This window comes from Plutella xylostella, chromosome 2 (genome assembly GCF_932276165.1).
Source record: "Plutella xylostella chromosome 2, ilPluXylo3.1, whole genome shotgun sequence".
Lineage (NCBI taxonomy): Eukaryota > Metazoa > Arthropoda > Insecta > Lepidoptera > Plutellidae > Plutella > Plutella xylostella.
The window spans coordinates 1,893,027-1,905,203 of NC_063982.1; the positions used below are offsets into that span (position 1 = coordinate 1,893,027).

The 12,177-nt window shown below is 41.4% G+C and overlaps 1 protein-coding gene across 2 annotated transcripts in view; it reads left to right on the top strand.

The window, feature by feature from the left end:
• The window catches only part of LOC105384376 (cullin-1), a 42,374-nt gene that overhangs the window by 15,370 nt on the left and 14,827 nt on the right, over positions 1-12,177 (top strand). For both annotated transcript variants that reach the window (XM_048629488.1, XM_048629517.1), the window contains exons 6-12: positions 225-371; positions 1,085-1,156; positions 1,546-1,620; positions 2,103-2,218; positions 2,905-2,968; positions 4,160-4,294; positions 5,735-5,890. In XM_048629488.1, coding sequence (XP_048485445.1) covers positions 225-371; positions 1,085-1,156; positions 1,546-1,620; positions 2,103-2,218; positions 2,905-2,968; positions 4,160-4,294; positions 5,735-5,890 — 765 coding nt within the window. The remainder of the gene's footprint in view (positions 1-224; positions 372-1,084; positions 1,157-1,545; positions 1,621-2,102; positions 2,219-2,904; positions 2,969-4,159; positions 4,295-5,734; positions 5,891-12,177) is intronic.

The following is a 12,177-nucleotide window of genomic DNA, read 5'->3' on the forward strand; positions in this document are numbered from 1 at the left end:
AATAGTGGGAACAAAGAATACTGCTAACCATAGCGGCAACAGAATGAAACTTTGGCTGCACTATTGAGTGTACCCGAGTTTATCTGACCAATCACATTATTGGGAGAAAAAAATCATTTGGGTACAGTAGTTTAAGGCGCCATCTGTAATTAGCTATAACTTTTTCGTCCCATTCACCTACACTTACACTCTCACCAACAAATCCTTTTCTTCACAATCCACAGAACGGCGCCGAGTTAATGGGCGAGGACGTGCTAGCGTTCTACACGACTCAATGGGAGGAGTACCAGTTCAGCTCGCGGGTGCTGAACGGGGTGTGCTCCTACCTGAACCGGCACTGGGTCAAGCGCGAGTTCGAGGAGAGCCGCAAGGTGGGCGGTCTTATTGCTCAAAGCGATTTAGATAAACTGGTTTCCTCCAAATACAGCGCCGTATTTATGGCTAATCGCGATAAAGTAGCGTTTATCTTTGTCGATAAAAAACCCGTGTAACGATGCAGAATTGCAATATAGTGGCTTTTATCTACGTCGATAAAGAACCCGTGTAGCGATGGCGATCTGCGATATAGCAACGATTATCTTCGTTGATAAATAACCCGTGTAGCATAGCAGAATTGTGATATAGTGGCGTTTATCTACGTCGATAAAGAACCCATGTAGTGATGTATGAAATGGCGGCCTTATTTAGTATAATATACGGCCTTAAGAAGATACAGGAGCCGTATGTGCCTGCGCCCGCGGCACGGGTCTGTTACTAAGCGAAAGTTTGAGGACAGCCGCAAGGTATTCATTAAAAGAGGCATTTTAGAGAGGTGGGGAAATACACAGCTCGGCATAGAACAACAGTTGTTCAAAATGACCCCTGTGTTACCTCATTTCGGCTTAGTATTACCCTTTTTGCAACAGCCTGTAAATAGATAGATTTTTTTTTTCTACAATTCTAAAAAACACAAACATCGGTACAAAAATAGTGGTCTAACAGCTAAAAGCGATAGTATGCAGGCTCAGAAAGCCAATCGTGAATATTCTTAAGCAATAATTTGGCTACACCCTGTATGTTAATGTTTATTTCTCTCATTCCCCAGGGCATCTACGAGATCTACCAGCTAGCGTTGGTCACGTGGCGCGACAACCTGTTCAAGTGCCTTAACAAGCAGGTAATTATAGCGATTTAATAGAAGAATCACAATCATAACTTTTAATAACTTTATAACTAGATATGACTTAGGCCCTGTTTCACAATGTCTGGTTAGTGGCTACCTGTGAGATAAAATACATGCTGTCACTCTATGTTATTATTTTTTTGACAGTGACAGTATGTATTTTATCCCGGACCTACCAGACATTGTGAAACATGGCTTTAATTAATATGTCTTACTTATTTTATACATATATAGATAGATAGATATTCTTCAATTGTACTCAAACAAGATACATTTACAGAACTTATTGACATATACATGCAACAAAGCAGGTGCAAACGGCTCTACGTTTTCAAATAAATAGATTAAAAGTGCTAGTGTAAAATATATTATATTATTTTCAGGTGACCAGCGCGGTGCTCAAGCTCATCGAGAGGGAACGCAATGGGGAAACTATTAACACTAGACTTGTGTCTGGGGTGAGTTTATACATTACATAATACAATACACCGACCCACACCGTGGTGGACTAGACGGAGACCCGTGCCCCTGCAGTGGGGACGTGATGGGTCGTGATGATATACAGGTGAATCTTTATTAGTTCCCGTTGCCAGGTCCCTAACATACCGGATAGCGGAGTGGTGAGTGAGGTAGTTATCGTCCAATGAAATTGCATGAGCGAAGTCTTTATGCAATTCCATTGGTCTATTTTTGCCTCGCATCGCATTATGGACACCGTTTAATCCATTATGATCTAACATTCATCTCCTGTCTTCATATCCTAACATACGCGCTACTGATAGGAGGGTGGATGAGAATACTATCATCATAAATCGCCATCGTACCAAATCACTCCACCATAAAATCCGCCTTGGTCATCCCTTTTGATCCAATGTAAACCTACATTTGTGTTAGACCTAAATAATAATAATAATAACATACCCCCCATGTCTGTGGACAGGTGATCAACTGCTACGTGGCCCTCGGTCTCAACGAGGAGGAGCCGAGCGCGCGCGGGCAGAACCTCGGGATTTACAAGGACACCTTCGAGGCTGTGTTCTTGGAGGATACTGAGAGGTACGTTTTACTCTTCTTCTTCCTAGCCAAAGCTTATTTAGGGTCCACTTTGTCGCGCCATTTTACCCTATCCTCTGTCATATCCTTATTCACTGCACACTCTCTCATATTTTCTTTCTCGTTCTCTTGCGTAGCGCATTCCTCCAGGTCTCATTTCCAACACTTAGTTTGTAACATAATCATCTTCTCTTCTCATGAGATGCCCCAAAACCTAGTTCGTTAAAGCATTTAGCACGTCTAGATCTAGAGCCAACTGCAGGTAGTTAGGTAAAAAAAAATAATAAAAAAAAATTAAATCGTTTATTCATTTTCAAACAAGACATATACATTTATACATAACACCCCAAACAATACAATTGTTTCTCGGGGTAGTACACTCTAATTAGCTAGCTATTTTTATGAACGCGGTACAGGTACAACCCCCAGACAAAATAATAAAATAGAGGCTTATGTCCTGCAGTGGAAGACGACGGAATTCTGACTACTGCTAACGACTAAGCGTGTTAAATGATAAGATATCTGATTATGTATTTGCGACTGGCATAGCGCGCACAAATGACGTCGCGAGGATTTTACACAATATTCCACCGGAGACCTCAAAAGGGGGCCTAAAAAGTGTCCTCTGCGTATTGGTCAGATGCATTTTATCTATATCGACATGTATAACAAAGATTGTTTCCTTTCAGGTTCTACACTCGGGAGAGCACCGATTTCCTGAGAAACAACCCCGTCACCGAATACATGATCAAGGTACAATAAATTACGTTTACAACCCACACACAGTAAAGTCAAAATAAAGAGGTATTACGGTTTACCCATTGCTCGAATCGGCAAAGATATTTTAGCAATGTCAGACTTAAACTTACGACACTGGGAAATAAAATACAAAATTTATCAAACATTTAACATAAAATCCACCCTCGCTTCGTCAAAAATAAAATACAAAAACCGACTTCAAAAAACCACTAAAATGTAAGAAATAATTTAAGGTTTACACAAATTCTACTCGTATGAGACAGTACAAATATATCTAAGCAGGAACTGTTCTTTTTTGAAGTTGGTGCCATATTTCTTCAGATTACTTTGTCACCGCACCAACATCAAAAAAGAACAGTTCCTGCTTAGGTATATTTGTACTGTCTCATACGAGTAGAATTTGTGTAAACCTTAAATTATTTCTTACATTTTAGTGGTTTTTTGAAGTCGGTTTTTTAATTTTTTTAATTATTATTTTATTTAATAGTTTTTAGTTTATTTGTAATAATTTTCAATCAAAAGTAAGGTGCAAATGATACCAAAAAGTCCTACTAATCAATACGAATCATTCAAGCCTAAACACGAAGTAGTTGCTATATACCGTTGAGGAGTTCCCCTGACTGCCTTCCGTTTCCATCATCAGATCAGCTCAAGGTCACCATCATATTTTTTTGTTATAAGAACTATATTTACGTTCTTAATTTCATTAGAATCGGTTAATATGTGCCCAAAATGGAAATTCATACCCTGTTTTTACCCCTTTACCCACCCTTGGGGGTGAGATAAAATTCTGAAAAAAAAATGGGACCACCTGGGAGCTCAACCCAATACAACAAAAAAAGAATTTTGAAAATCGGTTCATAAACGGCGGAGTAATCGGTAAACATACATAAAAAAAAAAAAAGATCCCGACGAATTGAGAACCTCCTCCTTTTTTTGAAGTCGGTTAAAAAAGATCCCGACGAATTGAGAACCTCCTCCTTTTTTTGAAGTCGGTTAAAAAAATAAAACAAACAAACAAACAAAACACAACTTACTTAGCTAAATAAACCACCCCAGGACGGACCCGACCCAAAAGTCCCCATAACGCTAGCAACTGGGAAATTACATTTAATATATATAAAGTCGAATTATGAACAAAAAATTCACCACTACCTCTATTATAACCCCCTCTTACCATTCCAGGCGGAACAACGCCTGCAAGAGGAGCAGAAGCGAGTGCAGGTGTACCTGCACGAGACCACCATGGAGCGGCTGGCCAAGACCTGCGACCGCGTGCTCATAGAGAAGCACCTGGAGATCTTCCATCAGGAGTTCCAGGTGTGTTGCTGTTATTATAACACCTGTTCCAGCGGCAGAGGTCAGTTATCGAGGTCGATAAAGTCTTTAAGTACCCATTCCATCTATGAAAGCGCTGTATTTATCGACGGTGACGTTTATCTACGTAGATAAAGGTCCCACGAATAGCGATATTGTGAGGTTTGGCTACGTCGATAACGGACCCATGCAGCGGATATTGGAAGCTGCTAATGCGTCTGGAGTTAAGACGTAGTTATAATTATATAAAATGGGTATATTAGTAAATATAGAGCGAGTGCAGGTGTATATGAGTGAGACCACCATGGAGCGGCTGGCCAAGACCTGCGACCGCGTGCTCATAGAGAAGCACCTGGAGATCTTCCATCAGGAGTTCCAGGTGTGTTGCTGTTATTATAACACCTGTTCCAGCGGCAGAGGTCAGTTATCGAGGTCGATAAAGTCTTTAAGTACCCATTCCATCTATGAAAGCGCTGTATTTATCGACGGTGACGTTTATCTACGTAGATAAAGGTCCCACGAATAGCGATATTGTGAGGTTTGGCTACGTCGATAACGGACCCATGCAGCGGATATTGGAAGCTGCTAATGCGTCTGGAGTTAAGACGTAGTTATAATTATATAAAATGGGTATATTAGTAAATATAGAAGCGAGTGCAGGTGTATATGAGTGAGACCACCATGGAGCGGCTGGCCAAGACCTGCGACCGCGTGCTCATAGAGAAGCACCTGGAGATCTTCCACCAGGAGTTCCAGGTCTGTTGCTGTTATAAGACCTGTAGTATGCTATGCTAAAACGTCTGCAGTTTAGTCGAAGGGTTTTTGTTTACGCCGTCGAGACGTTATGTCTTCGATATGTGTCAATAATGGTAACCATAGCCTATAAGTTAAAGTAGAATAGATGGAAGCGAGTGCAGGTGTATATGAATGAGACCACCATGGAGCGGCTGGCCAAGACCTGCGACCGCGTGCTCATAGAGAAGCACCTGGAGATCTTCCACCAGGAGTTCCAGGTGTGTTGTTATTAGCGCGTCTTTACTAGTCAACATTTTGGTTGGCCGTGGACTAGGCAGGCGGAATAGCTTTTATGTTGTAGCGGAGACCTATCTTTGTAAATAAATTACAAGCCTTTTCAAGTCTTTACGTCATCACAGTAGCTTTTTGCTTCGAAGCGCTTTGACTTTGTCTCAGTATAAATCTACCCTTAAGCTGCCTGACCACCAGATCATAGAAAGCTAGCTAAGCGGTGTGAGGTAAAATGCGCCATGACCCAAAGCAGCCTTTGATTAAACATTCATACAGATGTGTAGTCCATGAGTACAGTTTGTCCTGGTATAAATCCTCCTTTTTAACCGACTTCAAAAAAAGGAGGAGGTTCTCAATTCGTCGGGATCTTTTTTATTTCGCTTATTTTATTAACAAACCTTTTTCTCCACCCACCAGAAACTCCTGGACGGCGAGAAGAACACCGACCTGGGGCGCATGTACGCGCTCGTGGCGCGCATCCCCGACGGGCTGTGCGAGCTGCGGCGCCTGCTGGAGCAGCACATCCACGCGCAGGGGCTGAGCGCGCTCGCGCACTGCGCGCCCGCGCCCGCCGTGAGTAGACACTTCTGTAGACTTACTTACTCCGCACAAGCTGCGGAAGTGCGCCCTGTACCGTCGTGAATAGCGCCATCTATCGGCACTCACTACAAGCTAGTAATATTTCCGATTAATGGCACTATTTTTGCTGATAGCGCCCGCCGTGAGTTTACCTACTTTTGTAGATTGACTCCTGGGTCACCTCTTTTCGGCTTACTCTAGTACTTTTGTTGTAACAACCTACAGATAGCCGAGTGAAATTCATTCAAGCCATTCCCACCAACCGTATTTATTAAAACCTAGAGTGCCGAGCGAAGCCAGGCAGCGCAAACCTAACCGGGATTTCCTAAAGTGTATCCTAATACAAACTTAACTGGCACTTTCCAAATCACAAAGAGCCGAGCGAAGTGAGGCCACATAAATCAACCCCGCATTTCCTGAAACCATGAGAGCCGAGAAGCGAGGCAATAAAAACTTAACCGGCATTCCATTAACCGCAAAGAGCCGAGCGAGCCAAACACTTCAACCCAGTATTCTCTAAAGCCTAACCTTATCGGCATTTCGCAAAAGCCTAAAGAGCCGAGCGAAGCGAGGCCATTCCCACCAACCCCGCATTTATTAAAACCTAATGTGCCGAGCGAAGCGAGGTAGCGTAAACCTATCCGGGATTTCCTAAAGTGTAAAGTTCCGAGCGAAGCGAGGCCATACATCTCAATCCTGTTTACTCTGAAGCTTATAGAATTGAGCGAAGCGAGGCAATACAAAGTTAACTGGCACTTTCCAAATCATAAAAAGCCGACCGAAGCGAGGCCTTGCAAACTTACTCACTGTTCTTAAATTTAAATAGCCGAGCAAAGAGAGGCAGTACAAATAAAAACGGGCATTTCCAAAAACCCTAAGGAGGCAAGCAAAGAGATAACAAACACATCAAACCCGCATTTCCTAAAACCTGGATAACCGAGAGAATCCAGACAAAACAAACCAAACCGGCATTTTCTAAAACTTAAGAACGCATTTTCGTCAACGCCCGCAATACTGAGAAATCTGTAGTTTTCGGGTGCAGTTTACGATTGAATTCGTTGAATTATGTCCACTTATTTAGGTACCTACAGATAGCCTAAGCCTTTGACTACTGGATCACAGCATGGGGTGCCGCAGCTCAGACGCATATGCTCCCGCTGGAGCGCGCTCAGCGCCTCCTTCTAAAAGTGATGTTTTTTAAACCCAGACGTTACGCCACAACTCAACTATACAATGACTGCTCAGTGTTATCAGTTCGCCAACTATATATAAAACATTTAATAATAAAACAACACTGTACCATTAACCTTGATGAAATGAAAGTTAAAATGAATACTCAAAGAAGAACAGATCGTATCTTTATTATGCCATCGACTCACACTGTTTTTGCCCAAAAAAAACACTCCTTCCTAGGACCTTTCATTTACAACCAACTGAGTAAAACATTAAATCTATTAAATCTAACACGTACCCATTGTGCCAAACAAATCCACAACTTCCTTTCAGAAAAGAACTACCTAGAGACAGAGGAATTCCTTAAAACAAGTTACTAGCACGAGCCATACACGCATAGGTACACACACACACACACACACACACACACTCATACACACACACACACACACACACACACAACATTCTCACTCACACACACACACACACTCACACACACACACACACACACACACACACACACACACACACACACACACACACACACACACACACACACACACACACACACACGCACACACGCACGCAAACAATCATAATATAGTTACTCTCCACTCAACAATGCATGTATTTAAATTATTCTCTTTTAATATTATTTATAATTTTGTGTCTATTACTAAAATTGAATTGCATATTTTTATTTAAATTATATTAATGAATGAATGAGTGTATTTGCACAAAAAACGCATGATAAGTTTATATTCAAATTTAACATACTTACCTCTTACCTAAAAGAGCTATGTTATGATAGAAGTTATCGATGTTAACATAATTTAAGTTAATTCAGTTTATAATTAAAGTTAACTGTTACTTGTCACACCATTGTAAACCGCTGTGACCCTACAATACAGGATTACCTAGTGTAGGGAACAGAGACGAATAGAATGTATATACAGACCACATTCAATATAGCCTAATTAATATTTAAATTTTTATATTATATACTGTACCTCTGTAAATGAAAATGAAATAAATTATGATTATGATTATGATTATGATTACTGGAAACTGCTTTTTTAATTGGAGAAATCACTGTTTTTTATACAGTAAAAGCAAATTTCCTTACCCTCCTCCCGTGAAAACAATGAAAACAGGGTGTATTTAGGTGCGCAAATCTCAGATATTATAAGATTTTAGTGTTTATAAAAAAATATGTTCTTATAATTGATATACTCTATTTTACGAAACGGGTTTCTATGGGTCCGAAATCCTATACAAAACTAAGAAAATAAATAAACTGTTCTCTTTAAAAAAAACACGATTTTCGTGGTCTTCGTAATTCTTTAGCGGCAAGTAATAGGGTTTATTTTTCAACTGTCTTATCCCGTACTGTTACAATGAATTTTCAAAAAACAAATCAGTCTGCGCCACGGCGCCTTTGTGGGTGGACCTGTGTCGGTTTTTCTCCGCCGCTCAAAGTGAAAACATCGCTGTACAGATACGAATAGTTATTTCCTTGCTCTTGAGACTTGAATCTTCATTGATTACGAAAAATGTAAGTACCTACCTGTTTCTGTACTTTTTTTACCCGACTCGATATTGTTGTGTATTTTTATTTTACTGACCAGATGATGAACTCCGGAGACGGCTACTGGAACTCATAGGCGGGTAGACGTAGATATGTCGTGTTTGGGCTCGTAGTGTTTCTTGTGATGAGTACTTCCCACCGGACTGACTGAACTGACCTGATGATGAACTCCGGAGACTGCTACTGGAACTCATAGGCGGGTAGACGTAGATATGTCGTGTTTGGGCTCGTAGTGTTTCTTGTGATGAGTACTTCCCACCGGACTGACTGAACTGACCTGATGATGAACTCCGGAGACTGCTACTGGAACTCATAGGTTTGTAGACGTAGATATGTCGTGTTTGGGCTCGTAGTGTTTCTTGTGATGAGTACTTCCCACCGGACTGACTGAACTGACCTGATGATGGACTCCGGAGACTGCTACTGGAACTCATAGGCGGGTAGACGTAGATATGTCGTGTTTGGGCTCGTAGTGTTTCTTGTGATGAGTACTTCCCACCGGACGGACTGAACTGACCTGATGATGAACTCCGGAGACTGCTACTGGAACTCATAGGCGGGTAGACGTAGATATGTCGTGTTTGGGCTCGTAGTGTTTCTTGTGATGAGTACTTCCCACCGGACTGACTGAACTGACCTGATGATGAACTCCGGAGACTGCTACTGGAACTCATAGGTTTGTAGACGTAGATATGTCGTGTTTGGGCTCGTAGTGTTTCTTGTGATGAGTACTTCCCACCGGACTGACTGAAGTGACATGATGATGGACTTCGGAGACTGCTACTAGCTGGAACCCTTCTTGCTTTTTGACATTTTCTTTACTAATATTTTACTAAAGATGGGACGGTATAAGAAGTTTGGAGTAACTCGAAAAATGATTAATGCAAATAGACGTAATGCGCAAATACGTAGAACATACGTGTCGATTCACTAGTATACCACATAGGCATATTTACTTGTATTTATATCAAAACTAATAGTCATTTTCATGTTTCAGGGTCATAATCTCGAGTAACCAAAAAAACACCCAGTCTGATGAAATAGATATTCAGGAACAACTTTGTTTATCTGGAGACACTAACGTATATTACTATTTTTTAATTAAAATACCTAAGTACTTACCAACGTTTTAATATTTTCTGTAGCATTAAATTTAATATTCTTTGTACTCTTTCAGAATTTCGACTAAAAAGAGAACAACCGAGAAACAAATAAAATAAAACCTCCGGATGAACTTTGTTACTAAAGTTAGCTATGAAATATCTTATGTAAATATATTTATGTAACTATTTTTAAAACTATTGATTTATTTATTGGGTCCTGGAAACATCAAATATGAATTGATAAACAAAGATGACCAATTTTGGAAGGAGAAAATGGAAATACCTTTAATTCGATTCTACAAGAATTGCCTCCTTCCAGAATTAATCGATCCAAGGTTCAACAGAAATATGCCATTGAGGGAACATTCATCGCATTCACATGAACATATTCTGATGACTAATAATTAAATGTCTCTGATTATTATATATTTTTTTGTTTTATCTCATTCTCCCTATTTGTATTTGAGTCATCTGTAGCTCTATTTGCGATTAGATTTAGTGCTGGTTATAGATTAGAGTTAGTTATAGCTGTAGTAAACTCTCCCTTTACTACCTAAATAATTTACCCAGAGGTAGAAACTTGTGCAACATAAGTTACCTACTCTTTCATTTTTACCTACATATTTAATTACCCAAATATTAAAAATAAAATAAAATAAAAATATCAAATGAGCCCCAATTCAGTCGCCATGTTCCTGCTCCTCATCAGACCCTCACCAGACCGCACCTGAAACCAGCACCCTGAGACTAAATGAACGAGCCCAATCTCGATGTTCCTACCTATTGCCGTCATTGAGATCCAGTCGCCATGTTCCTGCTCCTCATCAGACCCTCACCAGACCGCACCTGAAACCAGCACCCTGAGACTAAATGAACGAGCCCAATCTCGATGTTCCTACCTATTGCCGTCATTGAGATCCAGTCGCCATGTTCCTGCTCCTCATCAGACCCTCACCAGACCGCACCTGAAACCAGCACCCTGAGACTAAATGAATGAGCCCAATCTCGATGTTCTTAGCTATTGCCATCATTGAGATCCAGTCGCCATGTTCCTGCTCCTCATCAGACTCTCACCAGACCGCACCTGAAACCAGCACCCTGAGACTAAATGAATGAGCCCAATCTCGATGTTCTTAGCTATTGCCATCATTGAGATCCAGTCGCCATGTTCCTGCTCCTCATCAGACCCTCACCAGACCGCACCTGAAACCAGCACCCTGAGACTAAATGAATCAGCCCAATCTCGATGTTCCTACATATTGCCGTCATTGAGATCCAGTCGCCATGTTCCTGCTCCTCATCAGACCCTCACCAGACCGCACCTGAAACCAGCACTCTGAGACTAAATGAACGAGCCCAATCTCGATGTACCTAGCTATTGCCATCATTGAGATCCAGTCGCCATGTTCCTGCTCCTCATCAGACCCTCACCAGACCGCACCTGAAACCAGCACCCTGAGACTAAATGAATGAGTCCAATCTCGATGTTCTTAGCTATTGCCATCATTGAGATCCAGTCGCCATGTTCCTGCTCCTCATCAGACCCTCACCAGACCGCACCTGAAACCAGCACCCTGAGACTAAATGAATGAGCGCAATCTCGATGTTCTTAGCTATTGCCATCATTGAGATCCAGTCGCCATGTTCCTGCTCCTCATCAGACCCTCACCAGACCGCACCTGAAACCAGCACCCTGAGACTAAATGAACGAGCCCAATCTCGATGTACCTACACCTAGCTATTGCCATCATTGAGATCCAGTCGCCATGTTCCTGCTCCTCATCAGACCCTCACCAGACCGCACCTGAAACCAGCACCCTGAGACTAAATGAATGAGCCCAACCTCGATGTTCTTAGCTATTGCCATCATTGAGATCCAGTCGCCATGTTCCTGCTCCTCATCAGACCCTCGAGAGACAAGAACCTTTTGATTATAGATTGTAGTTTACGAAAATATAACCAAATACTAAAATGATCAAGTTATTTTAGTATACTCATAAATTTGCATAATGCCACTGTGTGTGTGAGAGCCGTGCGTATGTAGTAGTACGACTCAATACCTAAAATCGAAGAGAAGATTTTTGAAAATGCGTCCTTAAGCCAAGCGTTTAAGAAATACAGATTTGGTAAAACCAAATACTTATAGCCTCGCTTCCCTTAGCTCTTTACATTTTAGGAAATGTGGGGTTGATTATTTGGCATTTCTTCGCCGGTCTAATAGCGCCATCTATCGGCAATCACTACAAGCTTGATACAGATAGGTGGCGCTATTCATGCAGATAGATGGCGCTAAAAATAACTCGCGCTTAGCACCACCGTCAGTATAGGTACCAGGTGGTTGCCGAAATGTTTATTTACTTATCGCAACGGATACACACGGAAAGATTACATGAGGTAATGATTGACACGACATTTCT